The 23,722-nt window shown below is 42.8% G+C and overlaps 4 protein-coding genes across 5 annotated transcripts; 1 reads left to right on the top strand and 3 right to left on the bottom strand.

The window, feature by feature from the left end:
* Positions 1–1,647: 1,647 nt before the first annotated feature.
* LOC125240262 lies at positions 1,648–5,132 on the bottom strand. Its single transcript, XM_048148111.1, has 2 exons — positions 2,889–5,132; positions 1,648–1,880 (listed from the first exon to the last, which is right to left on the bottom strand). Exon 1 carries the CDS (start codon positions 3,492–3,494, stop codon positions 2,946–2,948), a length of 549 nt encoding a protein of 182 aa, XP_048004068.1. The 5' UTR covers positions 3,495–5,132; the 3' UTR covers positions 1,648–1,880; positions 2,889–2,945.
* On the bottom strand, positions 3,786–4,863 carry LOC125240210. Its single transcript, XM_048148034.1, has 2 exons — positions 3,868–4,863; positions 3,786–3,791 (listed from the first exon to the last, which is right to left on the bottom strand). The coding sequence occupies exons 1-2, from the start codon at positions 4,861–4,863 to the stop codon at positions 3,786–3,788; spliced, it is 1,002 nt and encodes a 333-aa protein (XP_048003991.1).
* An 18-nt stretch (positions 5,133–5,150) lies between the features above and the next one.
* LOC125240261 lies at positions 5,151–11,496 on the bottom strand. Of its 2 annotated transcripts, none has more exons than XM_048148109.1 (3): positions 11,416–11,496; positions 8,716–10,407; positions 5,151–7,665 (listed from the first exon to the last, which is right to left on the bottom strand). In XM_048148109.1, exon 3 carries the CDS (start codon positions 7,657–7,659, stop codon positions 6,298–6,300), a length of 1,362 nt encoding a protein of 453 aa, XP_048004066.1. In that variant the 5' UTR covers positions 7,660–7,665; positions 8,716–10,407; positions 11,416–11,496; the 3' UTR covers positions 5,151–6,297. The 2 variants fall into 2 exon arrangements, with proteins under 2 accessions (XP_048004066.1, XP_048004067.1); XM_048148110.1 differs by lacking the exon at positions 11,416–11,496 and having other exon boundaries at positions 8,716–8,806; positions 8,906–11,140.
* A 260-nt stretch (positions 11,497–11,756) lies between these two features.
* LOC125240288 (protein dj-1beta-like) lies at positions 11,757–23,093 on the top strand. Its single transcript, XM_048148158.1, has 6 exons — positions 11,757–11,912; positions 12,358–12,457; positions 18,070–18,189; positions 18,487–18,601; positions 20,332–20,474; positions 22,908–23,093. Exons 1-6 carry the CDS (start codon positions 11,803–11,805, stop codon positions 23,010–23,012), a joined length of 693 nt encoding a protein of 230 aa, XP_048004115.1. The 5' UTR covers positions 11,757–11,802; the 3' UTR covers positions 23,013–23,093.
* The last annotated feature ends 629 nt before the right edge of the window (positions 23,094–23,722 follow it).

Here is a 23,722-nt window from a genome sequence, read left to right as displayed (position 1 = left end):
AGCCGGGAACCAGAAAGAAGCGGCCGCTGTTCGGCCCGTTCTAAAAGAATGGGTGGAACGTAAGTACGGCGCACCTTCTTTCCATCTCACACAGCTCCTGACGGGGCACGGCTGCTTCGGCTGGTACCTGTGTGAGAGGGTGGGAAGGAGCCTACTACAGCGTGTCACCATTGTGATCGAAGAGCAGTGGACACGGCCCAACACACGCGCGAAGAGTGCCCTGCTTGGGATGAGCCTCGCGCTGCCCTGTTCACGGTTATAGGGGGTGATCTCTCACTGCCGGCGCTAATATGCCATATGCTTAGCAGTGAAGAGGAGTGGGAGGCAGTGACCACCTTTAGCGTCGTTGTCATGACGCAAAAGGAGGCCGCCGAAAAAGTGCGCGAGCTCAGCGCCGCAGAAGGCCAGGCAGGCGGCGAAGAGTCTTCGCAGAGAGACTGATGCCGCCCTAACCGAAACTTGCGGGTGATGGACCGGGAGCTACATCACCCGCCTGAAGAGTTTCTGTGCTGGAAGGCCCTCAAGCGTTTTAAGGGTACCTTCAGCGGAGTAGGCTGCATGACCAGCCACAAGAGCCGGGCCCGCAAGGGCAACGCTGGCGGGGCAACGGTGGTCTACAACCGTGTTCCCGAAACCCCGCCCAAGGCGAGCGTCGGAACACCCCAAGGGAGTCCATGGGAGTCGGACATACCCACTTGTCTTTCCCGGGCCAGTGGGATCCAGGTTAGAACTGCGACTCTCAGAGAAACAAACTTTTGTGAGATAAGTGGGTTAGATTAGGTTAGAACTTTGACCCTCACGGAAACAAACTTTTGTGAGAAAAGTGGGTTAGGTTAGGTTAGAAGTAGTCAATAAGTTTTAAGAGAAAAAAACCGCCGCCTTTGGGGTTCTGGTGAAAGCTACTTGCGAATGTTGGATTATGTAGAAATGTGTAGGTATTTTTTTAAACTGCTTTTAATGCTTTAATTATTTGATGGCAACAAAAATCAATATACGTATACCGGGGTTTGAGGAGTTTCCTCAATTCCTCATGAATCCGATTATAAGAAATAGAAGCTTGACAAAATTTGACTTGAAAAGTCAATATGCAAAATAAATGTTACTGTTCTGAAATCCATGCTGTTTTTATAAAAATACCAAAGTCACTATAAGTGTGCCATTCAGATTTGAGGAGTTCGGTTCTGACCATCATCTGCAGTTCCACTGCACCAAATGTCACTTTTCTGGACGTAAGTGCATGCTGTTCTTTTAAAAACACAAAAATCGCCATATGTATGCCTTGAAAGGCAGAAGAAGATCTGAAGATTTGAGGAGTTCCCTCGATTTCTCCAGGATCCCATCATCAGAACTGGGTTCTGAGAAAAATGGGACCAATCTGTATGTATATACAACCAATCAAAAAAAATTTCAAAATCGGTCCAGTAACGACGGAGATATCGAGGAACAAACATTAAGAAAAAATACAAACTAATAGAGAACCACCTTCTTTTAAGATATTTTAGGCGGCGGTTAAAAAAGCCGTTCTTTTCTGAATGCGCTTTAAATTTTTTTTTTTTGCTGGTCACTTTATGTTGTAATTAATAAAAAAAATGATTGCAATTAGAATAATGTCGCCACCCCATGTACTTGTTGTCGCCACCCCTCCTAGCCGCCTACGGTACATTTACGAGTCCGTAAAGGAGAAGGATGGCAACTTATTTGTGTGTGTGTGGTCAATATATATACTGACCACCAAACAGAATGCATGGTATACATACCTGACATTTCTATAGATGATTCCTCATCCACGCTCACGCTGTCCCAACCTTCTCGGGGCCAGGTGAGCCTCTGATCTGCTTCGCTTGCTTTTATGTTACGGCGGCTGATTGTCACTCCGTGATCTGTGGGTTTTAAGTGCTCATGAATATGGTATTCTCCTAACAACCGTCCCTTAGAACATACATCATCGTCATACTACTCATACTAAGGATTGATCTTATTCAACCAGACAGGGTACACCAAATACATCTTCCTCGGACGCCTACACGCCCAAGTGGATAGTCGAGACGTACCGCCACACTACGGCACGTCTGTCTGGAGCTCGGCGGGTGTGAGGACGTGCTGAACTGTCAACACCCTCGTACCTATCATACCGACTCTTCTGGAGAACTCGTCTTCCAGGATTGATAACAGTGAGGGCCGTCGGCGTACCTCTCGACCCCCGGCGACCTCGTCTTTCCGGGCTGAGCCAGGTACGCCGCCGACGTGCCCCTCGACCCCCGGCGACCTCGACCCCCGGGCTGAGCCGAGCACGCCGTGGACTTGCACCTCACCCTCTGGCGATCTAGTCTTACCAGGATTGAGAACAGTGAGCCGTCGACGTACCTCTCGACCCCCGGCGACCTCGACCCCCGGGCTGAGCCAGGTACGCCGCCGACGTGCCCCTCGACCCCCGGCGACCTCGACCCCCGGGCTGAGCCGAGCACGCCGCGGTCTCACCATGATTGAGCATGCATGCTTATTCTAAGTGTGTCTACCTGTCACTTACCGGCACCTTTAGCGTGCCTTGTCTGCTGCGCCTCTGGAGAACTAGTCTTCCAGGATTGAGTACCATACTTACTATTTAGATAAACAACTCGGCACCTAGTGGCACCTTTAGTGCGCCTTGTCTGTTACTAAGATAATCGAGGTAATAGCCTTTAGTTAGATATGGAAACAATTGTAAGAGATACCATTACACCACTGTGAGCCACCAAGTATAAATAAATACTTAGCTTTAGTCGTCTCTGCAATATCTGGATAGCACGTGGATCACTTCACTGTGTGTTACACTTTTAAGTACTGGCGCGTTTCTCGCGCCTCGTGGAATGTCTACGTGGCACGTAGTTTGACAACTTTGAGATACTTACTATGGCTCCACCCAGAGGGCGCCGCCAGTGTTGCCGCAGGGGAATATTCTTGGGGCTCTATAGTTTCGCGTTGGTCGCGACACTCCCCACTACAGGCAGCAAAACTGCGACTAAGTTGCTGGTCCACTCCTTAATCTTCTCAAGAGCACGAAGCGCCGCTGCTCTCTTAGGTCTGGACTCGTCGTGATGTTCAGCCGACGCGATGTTCTCTAGGTGGTGCGTTTCAGGATCAGTGTTCTCGCAGAACGTCATGTCTTTGACTGCGAGTGGGTCTGGTTCGGGTATGGACTTAGGCTCAGGCTCGTGTAACTGACTAGATGCAGGCTCTAATAAGACTGAATCAGACGGTATTTCTTCTGACTCGTTTAATTCTGTTAATTGATAAGATTTCTGCTCAGAAGTCTTAAGAACGTCGTTAGTGGATTCTTTCATCACGTCGTCCCTTCTTGTTGGATGTGGGACGTCAGGAACCTGTACAGATTCTTCTACGCTTTCTTCATGTGACGTTTGTTTACACTGTTCCAACGTACGTAAAAGGAGAGCTGTAATTGACTCTCTCTTTAGGAAGAGCAGGGGTTTCTGGTAGTCTATAAGGTCCTCCATCATGTTTCATACATTCAGGGCATCCCTTTAATATCCGTTGGACTTTACTTCTTCCTTGAGGAATCCAATACATTTCTCTTATTTTATCAAGCGTGTGGCTGACACCTACATGTTTGTTCTCTTGATGAGTTTTCATTATAATTTCCTTCGTGAAATCTGACTCTTTTGGTATGAGTATAGGGTATCGTTTGTCGAACGACCAGTTTGCGTTTTTCATACGACCTTTGCATCTCAATAGGTCATCAATGTCCTTGAATACTCCTAAGTTTCGACTTAGATTGGTTTCTTTTCCTTCTACCTCTAGAGGAAAATATTTAGCTTGAATTTCTTTTAATTTATGAAGCTTGTCGTCTGTTGACTGATTATTTCCTATCACTTCATTTGGTGTTATAATTTCCTCCGTTTTCATCGGGTTGACATTAACAACTGGATCTTCTTTATCGACCATCTCTATGTCTTCTTGGAACCCAAGACCCTCCCCTGTCAGAAGAGAACTGGTTGGCTCACTGCCGGATGTGGTTGGCCATTTCTGTGGATCTTCTGTTATAAACTGCGGACCATTCAGCCATTTCTCCTTATCCTCCTCTGCACGAAGGGGTCTTGTGCCTACATCTGCTGGGTTCAAGCTTGATGGTAGATATCTTATCTCCAGGTCTTTGTTTGTCTTGATTTCTTCTACTCGTCTGGCAACGAAGGGAGGAAGTAGTTTGTTAGACTTACACCATTCGATGACAATCTGACTATCGGTCCATAAGACTTGTCTTACTATTTTCTGTTGCAGAAACTTAAGGACGAACTTCATCAGTCTACAGCCTATCAGTACTCCCAGAAGTTCTAGACGGGGTATCTTGAGGTTATCTTGATCCTTGGTTGGTATCAGACGGGATTTACCCATGATAAAGCTTTTCTTCGAGCCACAGACTAGAAACACCGATGCTGCGTAGGCTTGTAGTGAAGCATCTGTGAAGCAGTGCAGTTGGTAATTCGCTTCCGTTGGTGTCTTCATGTAACATCTATCCACCGATACCTTTCCTATGACTTCTAGGTTCTGTCGGATGATGTTCCACTCTTCTGTTAGCTCGCTTGATAATGGTGAGTCCCAAGATACTCCGGCCTTCCAAAGTCCTTGCAGAAAAAGTTTAGCTGATAATGTATGAGGTGCCGCGTAACCGCACGGGTCATAAATTGATGCGATAGTCTTCAGTATTCCTCTTTTTGTGACTGCTTCCTCTTGGAGGTTGGGCTTCAGCTGGAGGGTGTCCTTTTTTATGTCCCACTCTAAGCCAAGTACTTTTATCTTGTTTTCTTTACATGTATCAGGGACCATCTTCATGAATTCTTCGGAGTTAGAACTCCAATCCCTGAGTGACATTGAAATATCTTGAAAAGATCCTTTTAAACTTTTGTAAAGCTCTATTGCTTCAGCTGTAGTACTACAGCCTGAAACAAAGTTGTCTACGTATATGTCATTCGCTTTCTGCCTGACATGCTGATCTTCTGCATTATTTAAATGTTCTTTAATAGTCGCATTCAGTAGAAACGGTGAAGATATCACGCCGAATGGAACTCTGCAGAATCTTAGGTAAAGTAGGTTATCCTGAGATACTGGTTTAGAGGTATCTTTAAGCCATAAGAATCTGGTAACGTCGTCGACGATCCTTCTCGTGTAATGCCATCTGTAAAAACGCCTTTTCTATGTCGGACGTCAATCCTATGTGATGTGTCCTGAATTTGATGAGTAACCCTGTAAGGTCTTCAAGCATGAGTGGTCCTCTGTATAAGCACTCGTTCAGACTCTTGGTGTTCTTGTTACTCTTGGAACTAGCATCATACACGATTCGCATAGGTTTTCCTCGATGACGTACTCCATGGAAGGGTAGGTAGTGAATAGCGTTACCAGTTGACGTTCCTGATGTGGGTACGACTTCTATTATACCCTTAGCTAATTGTTGTTTAAATGTATCGTCGTATGACATTAAGGTTTCTTGGTCCATGCGCTTCAGTAAACTTGACAGACGCCCAAAGGCGATTCCAAAGTTATTAGGTAAGTCAGGCGGATAAGTTATCCATGGCCAGCTTACCGTGTATCTATTGTTAATTTTTACTGTAGTTTCATTAAAATTTTTAATAGCTTCTTCTTCTCTTGTTGCTTTAGGTGAATCACAAATTCCTATACATTCCAATTCCCAAAGGTTTTTAATGTCTCCATCACAAAGAGGTGAATCTGGTTGATGAAGCTTCGTTTCAATACAAGTTTGAGCATAAGTCACTACATATGATTCCTCTTCAAGCTGTGGTTCCGTCTTGCCACTGACTATCCATCCAAGGGCAGAATCCACTAGAAACAAGTTACTATCTAGTTGTATCTTAGTTTCATAAATAATGTTAAAGTAGTAGTCGTTTCCGATTAGAATCTGCACCTGTCCGCTTACAGAACCATCATCCGCCAGTACATAAGACTCGGGTACGCCCCGTAACTTGACATTTGGGATGAATCCTCTTGAAATGCGTTGGACACAGTTAGCTTGTATAACTATCTTCTTATTTGTTCTAGTTACTAACTGTAGAATCACTATAGGACTATGTATTTCCTTCGGAGGATCTTCACCGAAGGTGAAAATTGTCAAGAGACTTTCTTCTTCGACTGGAAGCTTCAACTCCTTGGCCGCTTGAAATGTGACATAAGAACGTTGAGACCCTGGGTCTAAAATTAAACGGTATTTACACAATACATTATTCTTATCACCTAAGGGGTTAGCATAAACAACAGCTGTCTGTAGAGTGGTGATTCCTCTTTCTGAAATAGTCAAGACTGTTTCTTTGTTTTGGGATCCTTTGGAAAATTTGAAGGGCATAAGGCCATGTTGTGCCTTTCCTTTCCTGGGCAAAGTCTACAAGTCCAGTTTTCCTTACAGTCCTTTACAAGATGATTCTTCCTAAAGCATATAAAGCATCTTCCGGTCAACCGCTTCTTTCTTTCCTCTAAAGTAGAAGCGTCCTGGCACGTATAATTGCGGTGTTTGCCGTTGCAGAATATACAACCTAAGATTTTCCCTTTTTCCTTTGGGTTAACAGTTGCAGATCTGTTAGCAGATGTTGCAACATTAGATACGCTCGGTTTGCTTCCTTTTTTGGGTTCATTGGCCCTTTGAAATTTTCCTTTTCTATTTAGTCCTTTTCTATTAGTACTTCCTTGATAATGTTGAGTATTTGAGGTATTATTTCCCTGTTGGAAATGATGCATTCTCTTCGCACGCTTTGCGTTCACATGCAGGGTACCGACAGTGCTGTCATCTACCTCATGTGATCGTTTCCTTCCAGCAATTCTCTCTGCATCTTCCTTTGCAGTGATAATTTTATTCAATTGTTCCCGGAGTTCTTGTGTGGACTCATTCTGAATTTTCAACTTTATTTCGTATATTAAATCCGAAGGAAATTTCTCCAAAATCATGAAACGAAGATGGTTGTGGTTGGTGTTTTCGCCAAGAGACTCTAGGATTTTAAGATTGCGCTCCACCTCGTTGAAAGTTCTTCTACAATCTTCTGCGCTGCTTTTTGCCGCTTCGATTTTGTATAATGTAGCATAGTGGGCATCAATCAGATGAGCTTTCTTGCCAAAACGTTCCTTTAGTAGAGTGACCGCTATCTTATAGTTTCCGTTAGTGGTAGGCAGGCCATCAATAGCTTTCTTAGCATCACCCGTCACTGAAGTTTTAAGATAAGACAGCTTGTCTACATCAGGTAAGTTTCTTGAGTCGATATTGCTGCTAAAACTATCCCAAAATTCGCACCAGGAAAGCACATCCCCGTTATAAACCTGTAGTTGGAGTTTCGGTAGTCGACAAGAGGAATTCACTTCAGGCGGCTTTTCCTGGGTCTCACGGGATACGGTGACTTGGTCGATCTTCGCCTTGAGTTCTGCTAAAGTCTCTTCTGCTAAAAGCTGCTGGCCACTAATCAAGAAAATTTCATCTGATGCAGGAGTTGTAGCTAAACGAAAGTATTCTGATAAATTAGCGTTGAGCCTATTCACTGCAGCTTGCAGTCTGTTATAGACGACCTGAGCCTGTCCTATGTTTTCTGACCGAACCGTACTGGGTATTGTTTCCAATTCAGCACCAATTTTTTCACTGGTGATTCGAAGTCTGATTAAGAGAATCTCGTCCATCTTGTCCTGGAAGGTACAGAAATATATACTATAAACTAGTATCTTTTATTAAAACTCTTATTGGGAAAAGTCTATTTAATTATCCTTCACAAGGATAGGTTTCTGACATTTTCTTTAATTATTTTAGAATGCTACTAGAAATGAGGAATTGTTTATTTTTTATTAATCTATTCTTATTATGGAAAACAACACTCAATAGTTAAAAGTAACAAAAGATTAAAATTTAATTTAATTTATGAGGACTCTTATTTGAAACTTTAATACTTTCACTTTAAAATTAATTTAATTAATGAGTTCTTTTATTTCCAAATTTAAATTATTTCACTTTAAATTGAATATCACTAAAGAAAATTGGAATATCTGTAAACATAACATACACACAGACATGTTATTGAACTCAAATTTATGTTAAGACTTATCACTTCTTATCAGTGCTTGTCAGTAACGTTGACGTTTACACGCAGGTAACTATAATATAACTTTGCACTGTCACTTTCACTCATTCAGCTTACTCATTTGTTTTATTTTTGTATTTAATTTGTATGACGTATTTTAACGAACACTATTGACACAAATTCACTTCTTATACTAAACCTGTAAAGAAGATGTTAATTCACATATACACACAATCAACATAAAAAAAACTTTCTCAAAGTTCTTTAAGGAATAAGTAAACAACATTGTGAGTTCAGGAAAAATATGCGAGATATGCATAACATAATATCTCACGATGTTAAAAGCTTCTCTAAACTTTTAAAGAATACTAGAATTCGCCATTTTGACTCCGCTGCAAATACATTTCTTCATCCAAGTTAATCTTCGCCAATAACAAGTACAATGTCAAAATATTCAAGATATCTCTAATAAAACGTAATACGGATGTTAAAACTTGAATATTGACTGTAATATTATTTCTACTTTAGAACTTTAAACACGCCATGTTTCTTTGCCAAAACCACGAGGTCGTTTTCGCTAACTTTACGGCAAATTAGCTGACGATTGGTTTTTCTTTGAACAAACTTCATGTGATGACGAAGTAGTTATTTAAAAACTTACCGAGGAATTTCTTTTCTCTTTTCTCGTCTAATCCGGTGGTATGTGTCGAGTCCGTGATGGTTCACGGAGGCCGGTTCGTGTTTTTGTCTTCCTATGACGTAAAATACACATATTTTCAATAATCGTACTCATTCACCAATTTAATTCTTCTATAAAGCACTTGAAATTGTACAAAACAACTGCATCTTACCTATAAACTGGATGCAAACTTCTTGGGAACCAGCGCTGTTGCAGCTTCTCCGTAAACAAAGTTTCAAAGTAAAGCGTATTCTCTACGGGAATTAGTGTTGCCAGCCTTAGTCAGAACTCCCTGATTTCTGACATATTTAACGAATAAACTAACCGTAACTTGTTTCTTCTTCGGTCCTTTTAGATGCATCGTTATTACTTTTATACAAATACTTAATACTAAAATCTTAATTCTAATTAAGTTTAACACACATGTATCAAGTAAAATTCAAAGCGGAAAATTCCTCTGCCCCTTCTTATTTTACGCTTGTCTTATAAGACTTATAAGATATACCTGCAGTATACCATAGGCTAGTGCTTCTCTTCTTATCCCTGAAAAGATCTTCTAGCTTATATACTAATCAATCCAATATAATTACGAACACAAAGACAAAATTCTTACCGACTTATATCTATACACAGTTCAGTATGACCGTTTGACTTAATTACACATTCATCTTATAAGAAAATTCTCATTACTGCCTTCCAAGTCGAATCCGTTTGTAAAATAATTTCTTCTCTTCACTGAAGTTATCCGGTTAATCCTTTCGAGTCGTAATTTTCTCCCGACATTTCGGGTAATCTTCTTACTGTAACTGTAGCAACACTACTTCGTGCTATGGCCGCCGCGATGGCGCGATGGCCGCCATGTTTCGCTTTTGGCCAATCAGAGACGTATTCGTGACGTATCCCGGAAGCAACTGAAGCAACTTTGTTCAATAACATGACCTTTTATTTTTGAATAATGAATTTTTAATTTCATAAATTCGGACGAATACTGAAATCTTCATACTTTTATTTTTTAAACATTATTTATAACAATTGAGCCTTTTTTCTTATACGGGGAATAAAATGTATCTTATAAGTAAGTAAACCATCCTTTAGCCGAGAGAGTACGCCATGATGTATTTTCTCATATCCTGCCGTATTACACAGTCAATGAAATTACTTTATTCTTAAAAGTCTTCACTTATTGAGCTCTTGAAGTAACTTTCATAACTAAATGAGCCAAAATTGATGTTGAACCAGACCCTGTAATTATATGATTCCGCACGTGTACTTAAAGTACAAATCTTGCAATTTTTGTTACTATTGACACACACATGTTATTTTTCTTAGAATAATACGTTTAATGTTAGGATAGTATACCTTGCATTCATTTTAGGTTATGCCTTGATTCTATATCTGTTCAATCCCAGCACTAACCACCATTGTCGCCACCCCTCTCCTAGCCGCCTACGGTACATTTACGAGTCCGTAAAGGAGAAGGATGGCAACTTATTTGTGTGTGTGTGGTCAATATATATACTGACCACCAAACAGAATGCATGGTATACATACCTGACATTTCTATAGATGATTCCTCATCCACGCTCACGCTGTCCCAACCTTCTCGGGGCCAGGTGAGCCTCTGATCTGCTTCGCTTGCTTTTATGTTACGGCGGCTGATTGTCACTCCGTGATCTGTGGGTTTTAAGTGCTCATGAATATGGTATTCTCCTAACAACCGTCCCTTAGAACATACATCATCGTCATACTACTCATACTAAGGATTGATCTTATTCAACCAGACAGGGTACACCAAATACATCTTCCTCGGACGCCTACACGCCCAAGTGGATAGTCGAGACGTACCGCCACACTACGGCACGTCTGTCTGGAGCTCGGCGGGTGTGAGGACGTGCTGAACTGTCAACACCCTCGTACCTATCATACCGACTCTTCTGGAGAACTCGTCTTCCAGGATTGATAACAGTGAGGGCCGTCGGCGTACCTCTCGACCCCCGGCGACCTCGTCTTTCCGGGCTGAGCCAGGTACGCCGCCGACGTGCCCCTCGACCCCCGGCGACCTCGACCCCCGGGCTGAGCCGAGCACGCCGTGGACTTGCACCTCACCCTCTGGCGATCTAGTCTTACCAGGATTGAGAACAGTGAGCCGTCGACGTACCTCTCGACCCCCGGCGACCTCGACCCCCGGGCTGAGCCAGGTACGCCGCCGACGTGCCCCTCGACCCCCGGCGACCTCGACCCCCGGGCTGAGCCGAGCACGCCGCGGTCTCACCATGATTGAGCATGCATGCTTATTCTAAGTGTGTCTACCTGTCACTTACCGGCACCTTTAGCGTGCCTTGTCTGCTTGCGCCTCTGGAGAACTAGTCTTCCAGGATTGAGTACCATACTTACTATTTAGATAAACAACTCGCACCTAGTGGCACCTTTAGTGCGCCTTGTCTGTTACTAAGATAATCGAGGTAATAGCCTTTAGTTAGATATGGAAACAATTGTAAGAGATACCATTACACCACTGTGAGCCACCAAGTATAAATAAATACTTAGCTTTAGTCGTCTCTGCAATATCTGGATAGCACGTGGATCACTTCACTGTGTGTTACACTTTTAAGTACTGGCGCGTTTCTCGCGCCTCGTGGAATGTCTACGTGGCACGTAGTTTGACAACTTTGAGATACTTACTATGGCTCCACCCAGAGGGCGCCGCCAGTGTTGCCGCAGGGGAATATTCTTGGGGCTCTATAGTTTCGCGTTGGTCGCGACGGAGGAATTTGGTTCCGCCTGACAACACTGATCATAGACAATAAGTGGTATCGTTCAGAAATGTTACTGAAACAAACTTTGAATTACTGAACGCCTAAAAAAATATTAAAATAAAGGTTACTGTACTATATTAATAAAAACGTAGCTATTGTTTTAGTTAATATTTTATTAAAAATATGATTTCACTACGAATTCAGGGTCAAGGTTGAGATAAGTTGATTGTATAAGTTGCATAACATATCGCCAATCGCCAAAGCCTCACCGGCATTGTTTTGACCTTTAAAAAGTTACAGCTGTCAAATTTTAATGTATTTAGCCCGGAAAGTTCTTTTGCAAACTGCACCTGTTCTAACAAAGATTTTGGAAAATAAGCCGGCAACTGTTGTTTCAGGAGGATTTAGCATATTCAAGAAAAGGTATAGTGTTAGCACATTGCTTTTAATTAATTTATTGTAGATTAGTCTTGGACTCTTGGTGTTTTTTGTAGTTCTACGCACACCGCCTACCGGTATTTCTCTATAATTAGTATTCTGGACATGTTTTTCAGCACGGTATCGCAATCCCTTTCGATTAGTAGCCGATACCTGGAAGTTAATACGACTCCAAGTTCCATTAGCTACTGATTATTAATCAATCATAAGACCATAAGTGTGTACTCTATTGTATGAGTCTCTAAAACTACCCTCCCATTAACATCTATAGCCTGTCTGTTAGTGTTAATTTTAAGGAATTTATAAATAAAGAAAGAAAAGTATCTTACACTAGTTTTATTATTAAAATAGTAGTCTTAATTTTCATCAGCAAAAAGTACTTTACATTTGCTTAATACGCATGGTCATGATCTTGTACATGTTTCCCTAGGTTTTCCTGCAAAATGTCGAAGACAGCTCTAGTGATCCTGGCCCAGGGTGCCGAGGAGATGGAGACGGTGATCACAGTTGACATGCTCAGGAGGGGAGGTGTAAGTTATTCTAGTCTTGATACATACATACATACAACCACGCCTGCATCCCACAAAGGGGTAGGCAGAGCACATGAAACCACCAAAGCCTCAGTGCCACTCTTGGCAAATAAGGGGTTGAAAGAAAAAGAAACTGACATTGCAGTGACAGGTTGCCAGCCTCTCGCCTACGCCACAACCCAACCCATAACCCACAGTCGCCTTGTACGACACCCACGGGAAGAAAGGGGGTGGCGAAATTCTTAACCTGTCACCACACAGGCGCCACACAGGTCTAATCTTGATCTGTGCTATATTTACCATAATAAACATTTTTAACACGCTTTTAACAGCAAAGACATATGTAACTCCGTATGGACAGATAAAGTCTAAGAAAAAAACGTACCTCAAAGCCCTACCGAAAAAGGTACAGTGACCTAGATGGCAATACACCTTTTTGGAATGCTTGGCTAGATGGCGCTAATATTAATATTTGACATTTTAACACATATCAAGCTAAGAATATGGGCCAATTTGTCAAAACTGAGTTCAAAAGTTTTAAGTCTGTGTGGACAGTATTATAAGAACATATTTATTTAAAAGTATTTAAGAAGAAAATTATAATCTAAGGAAAAAAAAATGACATGTGAATATAAATGTAATTTGTAAAATGAAATTATTTGGTCAATAAAGGCTTTTTCCCCTCACTAGCTCGGAAACACGTGTTTTGTCCTTTAATACCAGCGGGTAAAAACGCATTTTATCCACTAGTGGGTAAAGTAATTTGACCTTGAATAAAGTCAAATTAACTGCTTTAAAATTGATAAAAATAGGTGAATCTAGTAATAAAGATGATTTACCACCTGTGGAACTACTGGAAGCAGTGATAAACGCATTTTTGCGTTGTAGTTTCCTCGCTATAGTGAGGGGAAAAGTTTTGTGTTAGCCATAGGCCATAGCTACTATACTAAAGCGGTGGCTACAGGTAAGCTATCCGTGCCCAGAATACATAACTACTTTGGAGACAGATCGCTAAAAAAGCGCATCCCATATCTGCTCAATAGCTTACCTGAAGCCATCCGAAGTGAAAAGCACCCTAATAAATTCAAAAACCAGTTAAAAAAGCACTACCTGAATACATTACCTTAATATAATTTGTTCTATTTTTGTTAAACTGTTATAATATGTGTCATACTGTAAAAATGTTTATAAAGTAAATTATTAAGATTAAGTATTATAGATATGAGAGACTGCTGTTCCTGCAGTCAAACTCTTTCCAGAGTTTTGCGGGGCAATATTGTAATTATAAGGTTACAGCTGTATTTAATAATAAATAATAATAATAATGACGCTGTCAACTTCAAACGTGTTTTGCTAATCTCTCTAAAAAATTTTTGTATATTTTGTATTTACATGTTGATTTTTGAGTTACTTTTTGTGGAAACCAGAACCCAAGTCAGTTCTACATGTGACCAAACTTATATTGGGTATAATTCACCATAAAAATGATCGACATGTACGACAAAACAAATATCACGGAATGATTACGAGAAGTAAAGCACGCGGACAATCAGCGGTTCTACAAAGCGCACGCCCACCACCCTCGCCCGCCTCGTCCGTCTCCTCGCAACCGCCGTCGAGCGACGAGTTCGCCACCGCCGCGGCCGACACCAGCGAGTCGAGCGACGAGAGCGGGCCGCCGCCACCGCCGCCACGACCACCTGCGCGACGAGGGCGGCCACCGCTGCCGGCACGCTTGGGGCCTGCGGGACATCCTGCCCCGCCCACGGCTCCCGCTGCCGGTGGTGTAGTGCGCCGCATGAGATGGTCTCAGTTGATGAACGAGAACGTCATGCGAGCGTACTATGGGGCTACAGAGGGGGGAACTAGGCTGTCAGCGTATCGTCCGAGAATGCTGCTTCTGTTTCAGACGCTTGAACCCACCACCACCGTATCGGAGCAGCGACTATCGGATCAGGTGCGCGTCATTCAGCGGTCAAGGCGGTTGGATGACGCCACACTTGATCGGCTTCGCCAGGAGGCTCTCGCTGCTCGCGCGGACCCCGCCTCGGGGCGGAATTTGCCCGCCATGTCGCCGGACCCGGTGCCCGAACCCGACCTGGCACCGGATGCGCCGCGGGTTGATTCCGGTAACGACGGCGGGGACTTCGCGAGTCAGAGCGTGAGTGAGCCTGCTAATGAGCAACTGAGGAGGTCTTTGGAAGAGGCGATTACGCAGTATCGCTCCACAAACAATCCTAGGCCACGATTACCACGTCTGCCTATGAATAGACGCAATCTAGCGTTAATGGGAGCCTTAAACGCTTTACTAGAGCCATTTATACGGACTAGTAAAGATCTAGATGATACACACTCGATCATGTACTGCGGAGCCATCGCGGCGTGCCGTGTTGCTCGAGTCAAGTTTCCGGACGCTGACCGTGCAACTAGGACCGCCGGAGGTGTCCCTGCATGGCAAGTACGGATCGAGCGTCGTATCAACTCGTTTAGGACTCTCATTGCAAAGCTGATCTGCTTCAGAGGGGTAATAATCGCCCTCGAGTAAATCAGGCCCCGCGACTATTTGGCCAATGTCACAGAGCGCATCGACTTCCTGAAGCAGAAAGTCTATGCATGGGCAAGCCGTATTCGCCGCTACAGAAAGCGTGTGGACCGATTCCAGCAGAATCGTCTTTTTCAAAGCGACCAAAGGAAAGTATACCGAAGGTGGGAGGAAACCGACCCTCGTGTGTCTGACGTGCGGCTGCCGGATGCTACTGCCATGTCTGATTTCTGGCGTAGCATCTGGTCGGTGCCCGTCGAACACACGGAGAGTGAGTGGATGACCGTTGTCGAACGCGAGTGCGAGAACATCGAACCTATGGGGGCTATCACCATCAGCCCCGACGACGTAAGTTGTGCTACCCGTACGGCCCAGAACTGGAAAAGTCCTGGACCGGACGGATTGCACAACTTCTGGCTAAAATGGTTTCGATGCTCGCACTCGCGTTTGGCAACGCAATTTCAACAAGCCCTCGATCTTGGTTCTCTCCCACCTTCCCTAACAACTGGTGTTACTTTCCTGCTCTATAAGTCCGGTAGTACCACGGAAGCAAAAAACTACAGACCCATTACGTGCTTGCCTACACTTTACAAGCTCCTTACATCCATTTTGAGAGCAAAAATTAACGCGCATATTGTCGCTAACAACATTCTGGCTCCCGCTCAAAATGGATGTAGGGTTGGGTCCCGTGGTACTAAAGAGCTCCTCCTCATAGACATGACCATCTGCCAACAAGTTCGGCGGAACAAGGGAGCCATCTCGGCCGCTTGGATTGACTATAAGAAGGCCTATGATTCGGTGCCTCATTCATGGCTGAGAAGGGTATTGGAGCTGTATAAACTTGATGCAGCTTTAATATCCTTCCTGGCTGCATGTATGAGGCAGTGGACCACAGTCCTTCGTCAACCAGGAGGCAGGGATGGCCCCCTGGCCCGCAGGACTTCATAAGGATTGAGCGAGGAATATTCCAGGGTGACAGTTTGAGTCCATTATGGTTCTGCCTAGCTCTGAATCCCCTCAGCACGCTGCTGAAGGATTCTGGGCTAGGTTGCCGGCTTCGGAGAGAGGGTGAAGTCATCTCTCACCTTCTGTACATGGACGATCTCAAACTATTTGCACCGAACACCCAAGACCTGATGGTGCTATTGAAAACCACAGAAGTTTTCAGTACCGCCATCAGAATGGAGTTTGGTGTCGATAAGTGTGCGGTCATGCATGTACAGCGGGGGGAGGTTGTAAATTCAGAAAATTTACAACTTTCTGAGACGATGTCGTTCAGATCTATCTCTGAATCAGAAACCTATAAGTACCTTGGTATGTCACAGTCGTTGGGTATTGAGGATGTTGGCATTAGACGGTCGGTGAAGGAGCGCTTTTTCAGTCGGCTCACAAAAGTCCTTAACAGTCTTTTGTCAGGAGGCAACAAAGTGCGCGCCTTTAACGCCTGGGTAATGCCTCTACTCACATACTCCTTTGGCATACTACGGTGGACCCAGACTGAGCTGGACGCCCTGGATCGGAGGGTCCGTTCACTGCTTACCACACATCGTATGTTACACCCGCGCTCGTCTGTTATGAGATTGTACATCCCACGGAAGTGCGGAGGTCGAGGCTTCCTAAACGCCAAAGATCTCCACAACCGTGAGGTGTACAATCTCAGGAATTACTTCCTTAACAACGAGTGTGGGATGCATCGTGATGTGGTGGCAGTTGACGGAAACCTCACGCCGCTCTCCTTGGCGAAAGAGAACTGGCGCAAACCTGTGGTACTAAGTACTGCGGACCGCAAGGCGGTATGGGAGAGCAAGCAGCTACACGGGCGGTTCTACAAGGCCCTCACGGGACCCGATGTAGACCTGCTCGCATCGGTGAACTGGTTACGATTCGGGGACCTCTTCGGAGAAACCGAGGGTTTTGCCTGTGCAATTGCGGACGAAGTTATGATGACGAACAACTACCGGAAATATATCCTGAAGGACGGTACGGTCGACATTTGTCGGGCATGCCGCCGTCCCGGAGAGTCACTCAGGCATATCATTTCCGGTTGTTCTCATCTTGCTAACGGCGAGTACTTGCACAGACATAATCTCGTAGCCAGGATTATTCACCAGCAACTTGCTCTTCAATACGGCCTTGTGGACCGCGAAGTACCGTACTACAAGTACTTACCTGCGCCAGTTCTTGAAAATGGTCGTGCCACGCTCTATTGGGATCGATCTATTATCACTGACAGGACTATTGTAGCCAATAAGCCTGACATTGTGATAATAGATCGACTGCAAACGCCGGGCAGTGCTCGTTGACATCACCATCCCCCATGATGAGAATCTCGTGAAAGCCGAGAAGGACAAGTCCAGTAAGTACCTAGACTTGGCTCACGAGATAACCGCCATGTGGGATGTTGATTCAACGATCATTGTTCCGATAGTCGTTTCAGCGAACGGTCTCATAGCGAAGAGTCTCGACCAACATCTTAAGAGACTCTCGCTAGGTGGCTGGATCAAGGGCCAGATGCAGAAGGCGGTGATCTTGGACACGGCGCGGATAGTCCGACGGTTCCTCTCTCTGCAGCCCTAACCACCGGCAGCTTGGGCCCTGCCCCGCTGCTGGCGGCACCCTAGGTTAGGTTTTTTATAATGTGTTTATATATTTTGTATTGTTTTGTAAGTGGTTTTGTATTTTACTTTTATAATCATATTATAAAATAGCCTAAGCCTAAAGAAAAAATAAATAAAGAGAATAATAATAATAAAATAATAATGTATTTTATAAAAAGGTGTTATAAATTTGATCTGTCTGTCTGTGTGTGTGTCTGTCTGTGGCATCGTAGCTCCCGAACGGATGAACCAATTTAGATTTAGTTTTTTTTTTGTTGAAAGCTGAGTTAGTCGGGAGTGTTCTTAGCCATGTTTCATGAAAATCGGTCCACTATGTCGCGGTCGGGGGTTGTTTCAAAATTTTAATTTTGTGTTTAGGTTATGGATTGCTTAGAAAAAACTTTGACCACGATTAGGTTCTATTTATCAAAGCATGTTTTTGTAGTGTTTTTTAAACTATAAGTTTATTTCAGGTGACGGTCACATTAGCGGGTCTCGATGGAAGCGCTCCAGTGCTGTGCTCTCGCCAAGTCACTCTGGTCCCCGATAAGGCCCTAGCTGATGCGTTGGCTGATACTCCTCAATATGATGTGGTATGTTTATACTTTTTTGTCGGTCTAGCTCAGTCGGTAGTGACCCTGCCTGCTGAGCCGCGGTCCTGGGTTCGAATCCCGGAAAGGGCATCTATTTGTGTGATGAGCACAGATATTTGTTCCTGAGTCATGGATGTTTTCTATGTATATAAGTATGTATTTATCTATTTAAGTATGTATATCGTCGCTTAGCACCCATAATACAAGCTTTGCTTAGTTTGGGGCTAAGTTGATCTGTGTAAGGTGTCCCCAATATTTATTTTTAATTTATGCTAAAACTGATACTTATAATTGCAGGTAATCCTTCCCGGTGGTCTTGAAGGTTCAGACCGTCTGTCCAAGTCGTCTGTTGTCGGTACCCTGCTGAAGGATCATGAGAAAGCTGGTAAAATCGTCGCTGCTATCTGTGCTGGTAAGCAATATCATCATCATATCAGCCGAAAGACGTCCACTGGACATAGGCCTAGGGTTGCAAAAAAACGTTTTTTTCTGGCTTGAAAAAAAAAACATGAAAAAAAACAGTTTTTTTTTCTGGAGTATGTTTTTTTTTCTAATGTACGAAATCTCAAAATTTGCAAAGCGGTTAATACTTTTATACGGTTTTTTAGACTTAATGTTAACTATTAAACGAATTTAATCAAATAACTTTAATTTCTGGTCTTATAAAAGTAACATTTACGAATTCTGTAGTTGTTAGTTATCACTATTTTCTGTTGGCAACACCACCGCCTCTCCACGCTGCACGCCGCATCGGGGATTCCCCAATAAACGTTTGTATACTGTATGTTAATCGAATTGAAATATACGTTATTGTTATTGAAACACGTTACAACTCACGAAAAACCGTTATTGTCGAATTATTTGTTCATCTGAAAAAAAACCATGTTTAGAAAAAAAACCTGGTACTCGGTTTTTTTTTCACAATTCTGAAAAAAAAAACATTCGTTTTTTTTCTATTTGCAACCCTACATAGGCCTCCCCCAAAGATTGCCACAATGACCTGTCCTGCGCCACCCGCATCCAGCGGACTCTTGTGACCTTCACCAGGTCATCAGTCCACGTTGTGGGGGGCCTACCCATGCGTCTTCCGATACGCGGTCGCCATTTGAGAACCTTTCCGCCCCAACGGCCGTCAGTTCTACGTGCAATGTACTAAACCTATCAAGTTGAAAACAATTTTTCAGTACAGATGGTGTTTTTTTACGCACTAGTGCGAGAAGTGGTTCATTATATGCCAGGTCAAAACTTCGGAGGCTCATCTGTACTGAAAAACGTCGTACGATACACGTGCGAAAAGGAAATTCGTAACTCGTGTCGATTTAAAACACTCCCTTCGGTCGTGTTTTAATTTATCGCCACTCGTTTCGAACTTCCTTTTTTACGCACTTGTATCGTAATGTACTATTCCTTGAAAGTCTTTATAAAGTTCTACTTTTGTGATTTTTTTCATATTTTTTAAACATATGGTTCAAAAGTTAGAGGGGGGGGGGGACACTTTTTAGGGTTCCGTAGTCAACTAGGAACCCTTATAGTTTCGCCATGTCTGTCTGTCCGTCCGTCCGTCCGTCCGCGGATAATCTCAGTAACCGTTAGCACTAGAAAGCTGAAATTTGGTACCAATATGTATATCAATCACGCCAACAAAGTGCAAAAATAAAAAATGGAAAAAAATGTTTTATTATGGAAATACGGGAAACTACGGAACCCTACACTGAGCGTGGCCCGACACGCTCTTGGCCAGTTTTTTATTTTCCTTTAGGAGCGATTATTTCCGAAAATGTGAATATTATCAAAAAACGATTTTAGTAAACCCTTATTCATTTTTAAATACCTATCCAACAATATATCACACGTTGAGGTTGGAATGAAAAAAAATGTAGGGGGGGGGGGGGTACCTTAACAAAACATTTTTTTCCACTTTTTATTTTACCACTTTGTCGGCGGTATTGATATACATGTTGGTATCAAATTTCAGCTTTCTAGTGCTAACGGTTACTGAGATTATCCGCGGAGGGACGGACGGACAGACAGACATGGCGAAACTATAAGGGTTCCTAGTTGACTACGGAACCCTAAAAGGGGTCAAGTAGCCTATTATCTTGCACCTGTGTTCTTAAAACTCTAAATATTCTTATTTTTCAGCTCCCACCGCGTTTGTAGCGCACGGCATCGGTCACGGCAAGCGTGTCACTTCTTACCCCACCACGAAAGACAAGATCACTGGAGACTACACCTACGTGGAGGGAGAGAGGGTGGTTGTCGATGGCAACGTTGTTACCAGCAGGGTGAGACACACAGACACACAAACAAATGGCTATGATATTGTCTTCGGTGACCGCGATAGTTACTCATGAAATAAAACTATGGAAACGGATTAAATCGCGTATAATGAATTTAAAATATATCCCGACGTTTCGAACTCTTTACAGCGTTCGTGGTCAACGGGTGACTGAGGAAAAATTAAAATCACCCAGTCACCCGTAGACCACAAACGCTGTAAAGAGTTCGAAACGTCGGGATGTATTTTAAATTAATTATACGCGATTTAATCCGTTTCCATAGTTTTATTTCCTAATGGCTATGAGTTATCTTAGTACTCGGACAATGGCGATCAAATGTGCGAAGGAAGCGCGTTCCTACGCAACATAGAGGGATAAGTAAGTATAGTTGTAACTCCGTACATCAGTAAATGCAAGTTATTTGTAGTGACATCTAGTGTCAATAAAGCGTCAAATAGCGTAAATTATCAGTACCACTACTCGACACTAGGTGTCAACAGTGTCGCGTCTGCTAAAAATGTAATATTAAAACAGTTTACAACTTATATTACGAGCAGAAGGAATTGAAAACAGAGTACTGATTAATACTATTGTAATATTAGCCAAAAATTGTTGAGCAATATACTGTCCTTTCGACAAGTAGCGGCACTGATAATTTACGCTATTTGACGCGTGATTGACGCTAGATGTCACTACAAATAACTTTCATTAAAGACATATATAACTCCGTATAAACAAATAGTCTAAGAAAAAAACGTACCTCCGTACCATATAGAAAAAGGTACGGTGGCCTAGATGGCATTACACCTTTGGGGTACGCTCAGCTAGATGGAGCTAATATTAATATTTGACATTTTAACACATATTAAGCTAAGAATATGGCCGAAATTGTCAAAACTGAGGTTCAAAAGTTTTAAGCCTGTGTCAAGAGATGGCAGTCTATGCACTATGATTACACATTTTACTTCGACAGTAACTCTCTATAATACTCGATCCTCTTTGACTTGCATTTACTGATATATGGAGTTACAAATCTTTTCATACTTATCCCTCTACACGCACACAGAAGCTCGTGTAGGTGAACGCGTACCATGCTTGTATGAGTGAGATAAGACAGGCGGTAACCGTGAGGTAACCGAGAGCGGGTGAGCGTTTCAGCGGTTAGCAGGGAGTGACCATACTGTACGATAGCACTCTTAACATGTCAGGAACAAATATTTGTGCTCATCACACAAATAAATGCCCGTACGAGGATTCAAAACCAGGACCGCGGCTTAGCAAGCAGGGTCACTACCCACTAGGTCAGAGCGGTCGACACTTACTAATAGTTATTTGTTATACAAGGGGGCAAAGTTGCATTTTAACGCCGAGTGTGGAATTGAAAAACGAGCAAGTGAAAGGATTCTATAGTTGAACCACGAGCGAAGCGAGTGGTTCGAGAATAGAATCCTGAACTTGCGAGTTTTTTAACACACGAGAAGTAAAATACATTTGCACCCGAGTGTAACACAAAACTTTTCCCCTCACTATAGCGAGGAAACTACAACGCAAAAATAAATTAACTTTTTAACAAAAAATAAAACCGCCTTCAAAAATAAGCGCGTTACAAAACACGGAGAAACTAAAAAGCCAAAAATAACAAACCTTTGAATTCAGATTTCTTATCAGATTGCAATAATCTAAACATCCAAATTATAAACAAATCAATTATTTTTGAAGTCGGTACCAGACCTGTTTGCCCCTCCCAACCATACGCAGGCTGGCCCCGCCTTCAAAAATAATTGATTTGTTTATAATTTGGATGTTTAGATTATTGCAATCTATTTGTTGATTTTTAGTGGTTCCTAGTGATATTATATTGAGGAGTTGACCTTCCATCATCAGCTCAGCCACATAAAATTACTACCGTCAGGCATAAATACTGGTATATCTTTGAAAACCTTTGAAAAATACACTAAAAACCTTACATGTGCCTATAACATTTGAAGAGTTCCCTCGATTTCTCCAAGATACCATCATCAGACCCTGACTTGGTGTCAATGGGACCATCTCGGGGTTATACCCGTTCGATCAAAAAAAAAATTTTCAAAATCGATCCAGGATTCTCGGAGATATCGAGTAACATACATACAAAAAAAAAAAAAACATTCAGTCGAATTGAGAACCTCCTCCTTTTTTGAAGTCGGTTAAAAAACGCGTTTATCACCGCTTCCAGTAGTTCCACAGGTGGTAAATCATCTTTATTACTAGATTCACCTACTTTTATCAATTTTAAAGCAGTTAATTTGACTTTATTCAAGGTCAAATTACTTTACCCACTAGTGGATAAAATGCGTTTTTACCCGCTGGTATTAAAGGACAAAACACGTGTTTCCGAGATAGTGAGGGGAAAATATTATTATTATAGGCTATTGGTACTAAAAGATGTATTCTTTTCAGGGACCGGGCACAGCATACTGGTTCGGGCTGTCTCTCATCGAGCTACTGACCGGTAAAGACAAAGCGGACCAGGTGGAAAAGGGCATGATCATCAGCTCCTACTAAACAGAAGTGTGGCTTTCCATCGACTAAGGGTCCTAGTACAACAAGGACTATGGTGTCAGGTAGCCACAATATAAATTTTGACAAAACCCCTACATAGTAGACCGATTTTCATGAAACATGGCTAAGAACACTCCCGACAAACTCAGCTTTCAAACAAAAAAAGCTAAATCGGTTCATACGTTCGGGAGCTACGATGCCACAGACAGACACGTCAAACTTATAACACCCCGTCGTTTTTGCGTCGGGGGTTAAAAAGTTGGTATTTTAGAACTGTCCCTATTATTTTATACTCTTTAACCCCCGACGCAAAAAAGACGGGGTGTTATAAGTTTGACGTGTCTGTCTGTGGCATCGTAGCTCCCGAACGTATGAACCGATTTAGATTTAGTTTTTTTTATTTGAACGCTGAGTTAGTCGGGAGTGTTCTCAGCCATGTTTCATGAAAATCGGACTACTATGTCGCGGTCGGGGGTTTTTTCAAATTTTTAATTTTGTGGTTAGGTGCCAGGCTATAAGGACTCTCTAGTGATGGAAAGACATTTTGGTTACTGCAGCGTAAGGAGAGTCAAACTCACAACATTTAGGAATGGAACTAATTAAGGTTTTTTTTTACATTTTTATTATTTCTTTTCAAGGTTTGTTCCATGTCTGTTTTCTAAAATAAGAGAATTAACGTCTGTTTGTCATTAAAACTGATTTATTTTATTAGT

This window comes from Leguminivora glycinivorella, chromosome 27 (assembly GCF_023078275.1).
Source record: "Leguminivora glycinivorella isolate SPB_JAAS2020 chromosome 27, LegGlyc_1.1, whole genome shotgun sequence".
NCBI classification, from domain to species: Eukaryota; Metazoa; Arthropoda; class Insecta; order Lepidoptera; family Tortricidae; genus Leguminivora; species Leguminivora glycinivorella.
The sequence above is the reverse complement of the archived record's forward strand: the minus strand, read 5'-3'. Positions and strand labels throughout refer to the sequence as shown.

What these genes read in the sequence shown, in the direction of transcription:
- LOC125240262 (XM_048148111.1), bottom strand. Translation starts at nt 3,494, where the DNA reads ATGATGGAGGACCTTATAGACTACCAGAAACCCCTGCTCTTCCTAAAG.
- LOC125240210 (XM_048148034.1), bottom strand. Translation starts at nt 4,863, where the DNA reads ATGTCACTCAGGGATTGGAGTTCTAACTCCGAAGAATTCATGAAGATG.
- LOC125240261 (XM_048148109.1), bottom strand. Translation starts at nt 7,659, where the DNA reads ATGGACGAGATTCTCTTAATCAGACTTCGAATCACCAGTGAAAAAATT.
- LOC125240288 (XM_048148158.1), top strand. Translation starts at nt 11,803, where the DNA reads ATGTATTTAGCCCGGAAAGTTCTTTTGCAAACTGCACCTGTTCTAACA. An exon ending in CGTCGCTGCTATCTGTGCTG is followed by an intron (nt 18,602 to 20,331) that starts GTAAGCAATATC and finishes CTTATTTTTCAG; the next exon opens with CTCCCACCGCGTTTGTAGCG. An exon ending in GCAACGTTGTTACCAGCAGG is followed by an intron (nt 20,475 to 22,907) that starts GTGAGACACACA and finishes TATTCTTTTCAG; the next exon opens with GGACCGGGCACAGCATACTG.